Below are 11668 nucleotides of genomic sequence, written 5' to 3'. Positions count from 1 at the left end.
GTTACTACCATTCACTATATGCTTAAATCATTATTCTAGACTAGTGAAATTTGATGGAGAAGCAGGAACATAGTTGTATTTAACATTTAGGTTGTTCAGGATCAGCAGGCTCAGGTAACTGGCATGCGGATACTGACACATCACACTATCTCTCTGTCTACCTCTGATGCCTCACTCCCTCCAGCAGCATCCCTCAAGCAGGGGGCTGTGGCAGAAGTGCCTCTCGTCTCCAATCCAAAAATTTTCTCCTTTTTTGTCCCCTTCTCTTCTACTTGCACCTCTTTTACACATATACTTCTTTATTAAAACTTCTACTCTTCCAACTGCACTTCACTTTACAAACTCTTCAGTCTTCATCCTCCAATGTTGCCAGACCACCTCAGTGTGTTTCCTTTCACTCTTTTCATCACACCTCACATCACACTTTTCCAGCAAAAGTATGCCAGCAGATCAGCTTAATATGTCATCATCACAGCAGCCACAGACATCTTTGCATCTAACACTTGCTGTATTCATAAATAATAAGTCACCACAGCATTTTTTTCACTTTTTCACACTAGGTATTGTGCTTTGTAATGTGTCACAACACTTCACTGTTCAAAGTTGTGACAAAGAAACACACTTGTAGACTACCAGCTTCTATATTCAAAGCAAGTTCCTTATTCTCTTATTCTCTCATGCTTGCAACACTGCACTAAAGTAGAGAATATCTATAGTATTTAAAAAACTGTCACCACAAACTTCCGGCTACAACTATTCAGAGTTCTGAGGCCCTAATGAAGGCTTTCGTCATCCCCCCAGCAGGTTCCCCGGCAACTTTCCTCTCCTCCGGCCACAGTAGCAGCTGTCACGGGTGTGGTGGTGTATCCAGTCCAAGTACCGGGTGACTCTGGTGTAGACCCCTGGGTAGCCATGGCGGCCACATCCCTGGCCCCATGACACCACACCTGCAGCAGCCACAGGGAGGTGAAGTAAGACAGGTGTGTAGAAATTTGTGTGTGTGTGTGTGTGTGTGTGTGTGTGTGTGTGTGTAGCAGGATTTATTTTTATGTTATGTTTTATTCAATTTTCTTGTAGTTGAGATATGAAGAAAGACACTAAATACAAGATCTGTAAGGGACACACTTTCTGAGACAGCAGAACAGGAGCAAAGACCATATTCTGAAACATTTCTACCTGCACCTCCACTACTTTCAGTAGGCTCTAGTTGAAGAGGCACAAGTTTTCAAGGGTGTTTCTTTTGTTCTAGTGACAAGATTTCCACATTATTAACAGGAGAAACACTTCAGAATCCAGCAATCGTCTCTGTGGCCTTTGAAAATAGGCCACAGTAGTGTTTCTGAATACAGGTCCTTGTGTTATTCATTGCATGCTGATCACAGAACCTAACCAACTCACCAAGGGTTTCATTATACTATCCTATATCAGCACAATTGGTAGGTCAGTAAAGGAGCAGTAGGTTCTGATCCACCACAGACAAAATGTTGCACTCCATGAATAGCAGTTAGTGTTACAAGGAAAGGAGATTCAACTTACCCACCACATCCATCTTGCCATCAGAGCCTTCCCACATGAGACCACCACCACTGTCACCCTGCAATGATGCCAGCTGTCAGTCTCAAACTAAAGCAACAAAGAGTAAATATATGAATGGATACAGTATATTGAATCAGTGATGTTTTAAAAATGTAATGAGGTAAATCTATGGTTCACTTTTCCATTTCTTACATGACAATAATGAACCTGTGAAGTTTTTAGAAATATAATAATAAATAAATGTAATGGTTCATTCATCTGTCTTTTTATGTGACAATAACAAATCAGTAAATATATATTATGGGTTCAAGTTTGAAAAAGTTAGATTTAAGAAGGAGATAGGAAAGAATTTGTTCCCAAATAGAGTGGCAGATAAATGGAATGGATTTGGCAATGAGGGTGTTAGTGCTGAGTCATTAGGGACTTTTAAAAGATTAGACAAATTTATAGATGGTGATGATAGGTGGAAATAAGTAGCTATATCTCATACAGAAACTACCACATGTAGGCCTGGTGGCTTCTTGCAGCTTCCCTTATGTTCTGATGTTCTAAAAAGGTTAGAAATATAATGAGAAACATATACAGTTCACTTGACCACATCTTACGTGACAAGAATCTGTGCCACCGTTGATGTATCCAGCACAGAACATGTTGTCAGTGATCTCGTAGGGGCGGTAACGCAGTGCCTGGCACACGGCGTTGGGGAAGATGGGCACCAGAGCCTCCTTCAGGGTGTCGGTGGGCTCCCCTTTCTCCGAGATGCGGCCCCATCCTGTGGCAATGCCCAGCTCTCCCACATAGTCTGTGTCTGTTGCATGGAGGCAGGCTGTCAGGATTACTACATAGGAGATGGGTGTGTATAGAAGACAGATAGATAGACAGAGAGTTAGATTGATAGATATGGGCATGTCAAAAGGGGAACGTGTACACTCAGGGCCATATTCTGAACCCTTCTATGCTGCACCTCCACTACTTTAAAAAAGCTGCAGTTAAAGTGACACTTGTTTTTAATTTTTTTTATATGGTTCTAGTGGCAGATTAACAATATTTCTACATTACTGACGGTAGAAACACTCATGATAATCCAGCTAATCAGCTCTGTGGCCATTGAAAATAGTCATGGTGAGAGAGCAAAGCATTTTCTGAAGAGTGCCAAAATCAGAGGAAGTTGAAAAGAGACCACTGGGAAGACTGAAGAGGATCTGGAGACCTTGTGTAGAGGAAGACATGAAAAACGTGATAATCAGTGGAGAGTTTTCCATTCTGCAAAAAAGTAGGAGACTCATAAGTCATCCAGCTCTGTCAGGCAAAATAGAAGCATTAAATTTGTGATGATGATGAGGTATGTGCAAGAAACTGCTTTAAAAATTATTATTATTATTATTATTATTATTATTATTATTATTATTATTATTATTATTATTATTATTATTCATTTATTTATTTATTTATCTAGTCTTTCATTTAGGCCGTTTTGCAAGTATTAGGATTGAATAAAAAGATTTGGTTAGATTTACAAATGCAGTGACAGTGGCGTACGTGTTGCGTTGAAAAATGTAGGTAGTACAGTATTTGACAAACTGACAGCGTGACTTACTTTATCCACACACACACACACACACACACACACACACACACACACACACACACACACACATACATACATACATACATACATACATACATACATACAGTTACCACGCCCTGCTCTTCTCTTCTCTTCTCTGCTCTGTCTGCCACAAAAAGTGCCATAAATCATACTCAAGGACCGTAAACTCTTATGTTTCATGCATTGCGGAAGTTAAGCTCATGAAATTGTCACGTATCTTACATTATTTGGTCTTACGAGTGTTGGAAAGTGTTACAAAGTCCTGAGGGTTGTGACTTTTATGGGAGAAATTTGTGTGTGTGTGTGTGTGTGTGTGTGTGTACGTTTTTCTTTACATCGCATTTCTTTCTTTTTCAGTTCATGTGCTTGTTTTCTGCGTGTTTTTCCCCTTTTTTTTTATATTGGTAATCTCCCTTTTTATTCACCCTCTTACTTCCTGCCTTCTCTTTTCTCCTTTATTTATTTATTCATTTATTATTATCATCATTACTTTTATCAATCGTTTTTGCTTTCTTCTATTTCCTAAATGTTTTCACCTCAAACCTCCCCTTTACATTCATCCCTTGTTTTCTTCTCTTTTTCTTACGTCAATTCTTACACACACCACGCATTGCTCTTCCTCCTACGTCATCCATCTCTCCACACTCCTCCTTCCTCCTTCCTTTCCCCTACCCCTCTCGCTATATCTCCTCACTCGCACCCTCTGGGCCTCTACCTCCGTCGTCCCTTCCCATTCCTCTATTCATCTCCTACACCACTCCTCTCGCATTCCTTTTCCCTTTCCCTCCCTCGTTATATCTCCTCATCCACAACCTTTACCTCCTTTGCCTCTTTCTCCTCTATCCATCTCCCCATACTCCTTCCTTCCCTTCCTGTTTTCTCCCTCCTCGCTATTATCTACTCTATTATCCCCTATACTATTCGGAAAACTCTAAATCTAGTTTGAGAAACGCGTGAAAAAGAGCAAAAAAAAAAAAAAATGATAAAACTACCTATTTTGACGGCATGAAAAGTGTTGATCTTCAGAGGAAAAAAAAAAAAGACGATTATACGTTTTGATCACTCGGCTTTACAGTGTTTATACCAGTCCATCTCCTCGCACTCCTTCCTCTTCTTTCCCTCCCTCCAACACTCGCTACATTTCCTCACTCACGCTCTTTACTTCCCTCCTTTCAAGACCCGGAAGCGACTCACCTTCACCGCTAGACAGAAAGACTCACGGACTCAATGATCGCCAGGAATTTCACTCGCCCATTCACTCGCGTCTCCTTTTCACCATTATCTCTCCACGCAGCGCTCCCGTTTTCTCTCGCACTGACGCAGGAAGGACTATATTAACTTGTTTGTGTAAATAAATGTGTGTGTGTGCGTGTGTGTAGACTGTAGAGGAGGGGGTTCTCTCTCTCTCTCTCTCTCTCTCTCTCTCTCTCTCTCTCTCTCTCTCTCTCTCTCTCTCTCTCTCTCTCTCTCCTATAATTCGTTTCCTACTTTTCTGTTGTCTTTCTGTGAGTGAATGAATGATAAGGTAATGGTGAAAGTTGTGTACCAGCCAAGTCTTCTGAGTTATGTTATGTTTGACTGTAAGGAGAGTTAGACTAGATGTGCCAATGTACTTTCATTCCTTATTTCCTTATCTTTTTTTTTCTCCATGTTCGTTCATTTTCACATCTGTCGTTCTTTCCTCCAATCAGACATTTTCTAGTTTCCATTTGTTCTTTTTTTTTCCTCTTACATTAATTCTTTACTACATTAATTCCTTACTCCCTTATCCCCTCCCTTTCTTTTCCTCCAGTTGTCCATCCTTCTTCATATCTCCTCTCAGACATAATTCCTAGTTTCTATTTGTTCTGTTTTCCTCTTCTAGTCTAGGTATGCTCATCTACACATTCCCTGTTCCCTTATCCTCTTTTCTTTCCCCATTCACCCTTCTTCCTCTTCATCTCTCTCTCTCTCTCTCTCTCTCTCTCTCTCTCTCTCTCTCTCTCTCTCTCTCTCTCTCTCTCTCTCTCTCTCAACAATCATGTGATAGGGAACTAAATTAGATGCTAAATTTGAGTGTTTGCCTTCTGGTCCTTCCCTACTGAGCCAGGGAGGACCAGGCACCTTTGTGTGTATGTGTGTGTGTGTGTGTGTGTATGGGGGGCATATTCTGCTTAGGCGTCAGGTGGCACAATTCAGGTAATGGGGCGTGAGTTTTAATTGCAGGTATGTGTGTGTGTGTGTGTGTGTGTGTGTGTGTGTGTGTGTGAAAGGGTTGGTGTGTATAAATTTAGCAGGTGCGTGAGGAGAGTGTGGTCGTGGCGGTGTGTTTTTAGGTAAAGCAAGACGTTGGTAATGCAGTGCCAGTAGTGTATACGTGCGTGCGTGCGTGCTATGTGTGCGACTGAAATTACCTGTTTTGATATTGTCGTTACTGTGAATCTATTGGGTGAGGGTGCTTGACGGAGAACAACAACAACAACAACACAGAGAGAGAGAGAGAGAGAGAGAGAGAGAGAGAGAGAGAGAGAGAGAGAGAGAGAGAGAGAGAGAGAGAGACGTGGGGGTGGGGAGGAAAGAAAACGAAAAAGAGTTCATTTCTATCACTACATACATGTGTATATTTCTACTGTTTGGGGACTGGCACCTTAATTAATTGAGTTTTTTTGATATAGGCTCTTGTTGCCCTACGTCACAGTCCCTTATTACATGAAAATAAATAAATAGATAAAAGGAACAGATAAAAATAAAGATGAAATAAAAAAACAAGTAAATGAATAAATAAATAAAAAGATAAGAAACACACACACACACACACACACACACACACACACACACACACACACACACACACACACACACACAGCCAGAAAAGTGTTTCCAGCAGTAGCATCTCCCCCTCATTTGGGTCAGTGGGTCGCCGCCCCCTCTCCCCTCTTGGGTATTGCCGCCATTGACTAAGTGGTGTTATGAGAGGGCCGCATTTCGAAACGCCCTTAACTCGACTACTTCTCAACTTGGTCCCTCACTACATGTCACTCACCCTTCTTTTACCTCCCTCGTCCCTTCCCTGTCCTCTACCCATTTCCTCACGCTCCTCCTCCTCCCTCCTCCTTCAACTTGTTCTAGTCTGGTGGAAGCTATTGCGGTTTTCTCTGAGTTTTATCGTGATTTTAGTGATTTAACAAGGATTCTGTGACATTAAAGAGATAAAACACCCATGAGGATCCGATTAATCATCTTTGTGGTCTGAAAATCGTCCTACTGGTGAGAAGAACGGTTCGGAATAAAGAAAAACAAAACATTAGACCAGTATTGTTTTATCGTCGTCTCACCAGGAACATTTTCAGAGGCCACAAAGATGATATTCCGTGTTTTAATGAGTGTTTATTCGTACTGTTGATGCGGAGAACATTATTAGATTGTTGCTAGAATAATTGAAATACCCTTGAAAATCCCTAATAATTTCCACTGCAGTATGTTAAAAGTAGTCGCGAGATGTTTATAATAATACGCCATGTGTGCTTTTGGTACTTCATCGCCATTTAGTTCTAGGATGGTATAAGATAGAAAAATATTGACGAAAACTATTAATCTTGCGTTTCGTGTCACCTTCTCCCTAAGTCTGCTATCTAGGACATTGGATCGTCAGAAAGTGTCACTGTTTCGCTCAAAAGCTTCAGATTCATGAATTCCGAGCTTCATGTATATTTCATTACTGTCAGCGTGATGCAAAATATTCTCACATCGAGTCATTCAGTAAAACACCGTGCACTACACTAGCGGTAAGAATGTGCTGACCTGCAGACCCAAATTTAGGTTTGGCTCACGAAACTTCAGAGTCATCGAGCGCTTTGAAGCAGCCGCTTTATGAAGCATGTAATTTTCATGACTGCTACATATGCAAGCATTTATTTTTATAAAATCCCACACTGATTAAACCAAGAGATTTCGATATAAACCCAGGAATCAACATATAAGTAGCTCCTCTGTGAACGCGCATCTCGCACTTCATTTGCTCCTCACAGCGCAGCCAGCCAACCAGCCACCACCAGACCACTAACCTTTGCCCGGGTGGGGTGTGTGAGGACTCGCGTCGCTTTACAGTCCGTATTCAAAAACGCTTTATTCTCTCATCACGACTACTTCTATCGGCCACAGAGATGACTAGCCAGGTTCTCAAGAGTGTTTCTTTTGTTAATGATAAAGAAATCTCATGAATCTGCCACTAGAACCATAAAACTACCCTTCAAAAACCCATAGCCTTTTGGAGGTAGTCAGGATGCAAGCATAAGTGTTTCCTGCGTTGTGTTTAGTCAAGTTTTGAAAGTGTGGCGGCGGTCCAGGCGTGTCCGGTATGTGGGAGACGTCCTTTGGTGGCGATGGGGGAGCTGAGTGAGCGTCCTCGAGGTGGCCGAGAGAGTAAGCAGGTGAGTGGGACAGTGGAAGTGGTGGCGGTGGCGGTCGTGGTGGTGGTGGTGGGAAAAAGTTTGCGGTTGATCACTCCTGACAAATGGCGGCTGGTGGCAAGTGTTGTTTTCTTTTTTTATTTGTTTGTTTTTCTCAGTGGAATAATCATTGGTTTGTTGACTAGTACGTGTTTTTTTTTTTCTTCATGTGTGCCAGTGGAGTGTGCTTCAGGTAATCAGCACACGGTAATAACACACCGCACAGGTGACACAGGTAATGCAGGTAAGGAGCGTAACGGTGAGCTTGCAATTCGCTACTCACGTACGTCCTTACCGCCACCATAACTCCTGCCTCTTGACGCTAAAAATACAGTTTTCACCTGAGAATTGCTGGTGCTGCCTAAATTCTGGGTTCGCGGTTGCAAACACTCGGGAGTTTTACCACAATTACTTCGGATCGCGCGTCCTGCCGGGGTTATAGAAGTATTCAAGGGTGTTCTAAGCATTGAGATGGATCAGAAATTACCTTTATATCAGGCACTGGTGGGGTCTATTAAGGGTTTACAATGGTGTTTTCAGCTTTAATTGAGATGAATCAAAGGTGGTTATTTCTTTTAACGAGCTCTAATGGAAGTAATTGGGGGTTTTCAAAAGTTTTCAAGTTACCTTCCTCATAGGCGAAATTGCAGTGAAAATTTGTGGATATCAGTTATAATGTGACTCTTGGATGTGCTTAGGTACTTCGTTTAACTTGTTAGAAGACTGAATACGTAAATCATTAATCTGTGTGTGTGTGTGTGTGTGTGTGTGTGTGTGTGTGTGTGTGTGTGTGTCAAAGCGAAGCGTCAGAGAGAAAACGAAAGGTGACTGTCCAAAAGAAACAGCCTGAAGAATGGATGGATATAGTGGTCTGAAGGAGGTTGACGACTCATGGTGGTGCTGGGGGAGGAGGAAGAGGAGGAGGAGGAAGAATGGTGATGGAGGGAGAAAAATATTTGCTGCGTGATGGATTCCTAGGGTGCGTAATCTGGGAAGTGATGATACACCGGGTTCTGAAAGCTCTCCCCCTCCCCCTCCTCCTCTCTCTCTCTCTCTCTCTGGGACGATGATACAGATTAATGGAATAGACTAAGCAAATCAGATTATTCGTGCCGAGGCAGTAGGGAGCTTTAAAAAGAAAATTCAAGAAATGTATGGATGGAGATGAGAGGTGGAAATAAGTAAGCATAGTTTATACAGGGACTGCCACGTGTTAGGCATGATGACTTACTTGGAACTTCCCTGGTTATGTGTGTGTGTGTGTGTGTGTGTGTTCATGTAAGAGGAGCGTTGGCGAAGGGCAGGAAAAAAACACACAAAAAAAAATGAAAAAAAGAAAAGAAAAAAAGCCCAGTGACGTGCCAAACCCAAAGAAAACCTCAAAAGGATCAACCAAAACTGTAGGATAAGTGTCTTGAAACCCGTGTGTGTGTGTGTGTGTACTCACCAGGCAGCGGGAGGCAGGCGGGACGCGAGAACCACATGTAGGTGTTGATTTTATGGCTCAGCTTGAGGAGGCCGATGTCGTTGTTGTAGGTGGTCTTGTTGAACTCCGGGTGGAAGATGGAATACACTGGCTGGTACTCCTTGCTGCGGGTCTCGATCGGGAAGCTGCGGATGTGTTCCCCGACCGTCACGCGCAGATTGTGAATGCTGACGCTGCGCAAAGACGAGAGAAAGAAAGTGTGAGGGTTAATTATGCGCAAGGGCAAGAAATAGGAGGTTAATTCTGCGCAGGGACGAGAAGTAAGAGGTTAATTCTGCACAGGGACGAGAAGTAAGATGTTAATAATGCGCAGGGACGTGAAGAAGGAAGTTAATTTTGCGCAGGGACGAAAATAAGTTAATTCTGCGCAGACGAGAGAAAGTGGGATTAATTCTGCGCAGGGACAAGAGAGAAGAGGTATTACTGTGTGTGTAGACATTGGCAACTGAGTCTTTATTACAGTCCTCAAAATGTTGCGCTGGGTTTGGGTAGCTGAAGGCGTGTCTGTCTTACGCTCACCGGCCCCGCGCCAACTGCCGGAACATTACTGTGGGTTAGAAAACGTATTGGATTGCTCCCTGCTGAACGCTCGCGGGGAGGAGCGTCCTGCCTCAACAGTAGTGGTAAACCCGCGCACTGACCATTGCCTTGTTATTATTATTATTGTTATTACTATTATTATTATTATTATTATTATTAATATTATTATTATTATTATGGTTATTATTGTTATTACTATCATTGTTGTTGCAGTGACTGGTGACTCTATGTTAATGATTCTGTTACTTATCACTCACTTTATCAACAAGTTTTAAGTGATGTTTTGAAGATAGCAATTAGATTCTATGCGATATAATCTTTAAGGACAAAAGGGGAAAAAAAAAAAACTTGGAATGAAAAAGATGAGGATGTAATATAGATTATCTCTTTAAAACCGTGTTGCCTCAGAGAGAGAGAGAGAGAGAGAGAGAGAGAGAGAGAGAGAGAGAGAGAGAGAGAGAGAGAGAGAGAGAGAGAGCCTTGTTCCTTATCTGCAGCATCCCCTTCTCTCACACGAAATAAACTAGTAGTGATAAAACAGATAAGCAGACGCATTGCTGACGTAGGACCGTATTCTGAAACACTTCTAGCCGCACCTCGATTATTTTCAAAAGGCTTTAGTTGAAGATACACGATACACAGGTTTTTAAGGGTGTTTATACGTTTGTAGTAACGGATTAACAACATTTTCTACATTATAAACAGGAGAAACACTCTTGAGAATCTGATTAATTATCTCCATGACCTTTGAAAACAATCATGGTGAGAGACCTAAGCGTTTCTAAATACGGATTTATAATAAGTTAGACAGGTTTATAAGGCTATTTTTACGGTTCTAGTGACAGATTAACATTTCTACATTATGAACAAGAGAAACACTTTAGAATCTTGCTAATCATCTGTGTGGCCTTTGAAAACAGTTGTGGAGAGAGAGCAAAGCCTTCAAGAATACGCACCGTGCTAATAGTCAGCTGGCATTCACTCCCATGCACCCTGACACTCAGCCACTCACCCCCTGATGCAGTGCGCGGCTGTCAGCACGTAGCGGTCGCTGATCAGAGTGCCGCCGCAGTAGAAGTGGCCCTTGTACAGCAGCGCCACCTGCCACGGGTACTCGTTGAATTCCGCAAAGTTGCCGCCCACGATCTTGGCGCGGCGGTTGGGCAGACCACATGCTGTAAGGGCAACGCCACCACCACCACCGCCACCACAACCACCACGCCTTGTTAGTTGCATGTTAACTATTTGGTCTGTCTTACGTGGCATTGAGTATTTACAGTTTATACAGGCAAAGTTGAGTTTTGTTGTGTATAGATGCCCCAGGTGTTCATGTCACAAAGTCCAGTAAAGCTTATATTGAGTAGAAGTGTATGTAAGGATAACTGAGCTGCTTTACTCGTATGTCAAGAGCTTTACAAAAATATAAATGTAAATAAAACTATTGATGTGACAGGTGAAGGTAATTGTCACTGTTTATTTTATTTATTTATTTTATTTATTTGTTTATCTGTTTTATTTCACCTATTCATTGGTTTATTTTTTACGGAAACATTTTCTAGAATATGACGTTTTTTTTTTTTTTTTTTTTGGCCAACTGTACAGTGAAAATCTACTCACAAAAAGGAGAAGAGCATCACTTTTTGTTTTATCAGTAATTATATATTCGTATACATTATAAAAATTACAGTATATCGTTTTACATCATAGTACAGTACATATATATACATGGAAAGTGCTATTTACAAGTGTTACATGTCCAATCTGTTGTTTGTGATTGCGGTTTGTTTGTATGTATGTAGGTTTGTGTGTTCATGTGGCGTGAGTGGATATGTTCTCATTCCAGTTTACATCATGCACGTTATAAAAGAACTGCAAGACAGCTGAAACAATTATGAAGGGAGTTTGTGGTTGTTTACTCTCCGTGTGTGTGTGTGTGTGTGTGTGTGCTGAAGATTTTGTATATGTATGTAATGTAGTACAGAGGAGCCAAGAGGAACACACACACACACACACACACACACACACACACACACATAGTAAAAACAACCAGCAAGTAAAGGATCATAAACA

General features: G+C 41.7%; 1 protein-coding gene and 1 long non-coding RNA gene across 2 annotated transcripts in view; one reads left to right on the top strand and one right to left on the bottom strand.

Annotated features, from left to right (window-relative positions):
* Positions 1-789: 789 nt before the first annotated feature.
* Positions 790-11668, bottom strand: part of LOC135103816 (trypsin-1-like) — a 13128-nt gene continuing 2249 nt past the window's right edge. Inside the window, exons 3-7 of the mRNA XM_064010617.1 lie at positions 10611-10773; positions 9020-9231; positions 2142-2344; positions 1537-1594; positions 790-947 (exon numbers count right to left, since the gene is read on the bottom strand). Of these exons, the coding sequence (XP_063866687.1) occupies positions 790-947; positions 1537-1594; positions 2142-2344; positions 9020-9231; positions 10611-10773 (794 nt within the window). The remainder of the gene's footprint in view (positions 948-1536; positions 1595-2141; positions 2345-9019; positions 9232-10610; positions 10774-11668) is intronic.
* Positions 7189-11668, top strand: part of LOC135103817 (uncharacterized) — a 29979-nt gene continuing 25499 nt past the window's right edge. Inside the window, exon 1 of the long non-coding RNA XR_010270209.1 lies at positions 7189-7554. This is a non-coding gene — a long non-coding RNA (uncharacterized LOC135103817). The remainder of the gene's footprint in view (positions 7555-11668) is intronic.

Source organism: Scylla paramamosain, chromosome 9 (genome assembly GCF_035594125.1).
Source record: "Scylla paramamosain isolate STU-SP2022 chromosome 9, ASM3559412v1, whole genome shotgun sequence".
Taxonomy (NCBI): domain Eukaryota; kingdom Metazoa; phylum Arthropoda; class Malacostraca; order Decapoda; family Portunidae; genus Scylla; species Scylla paramamosain.
Note: the sequence above shows the minus strand (reverse complement) of the source record. Positions and strands in the feature narration are given on the sequence as shown.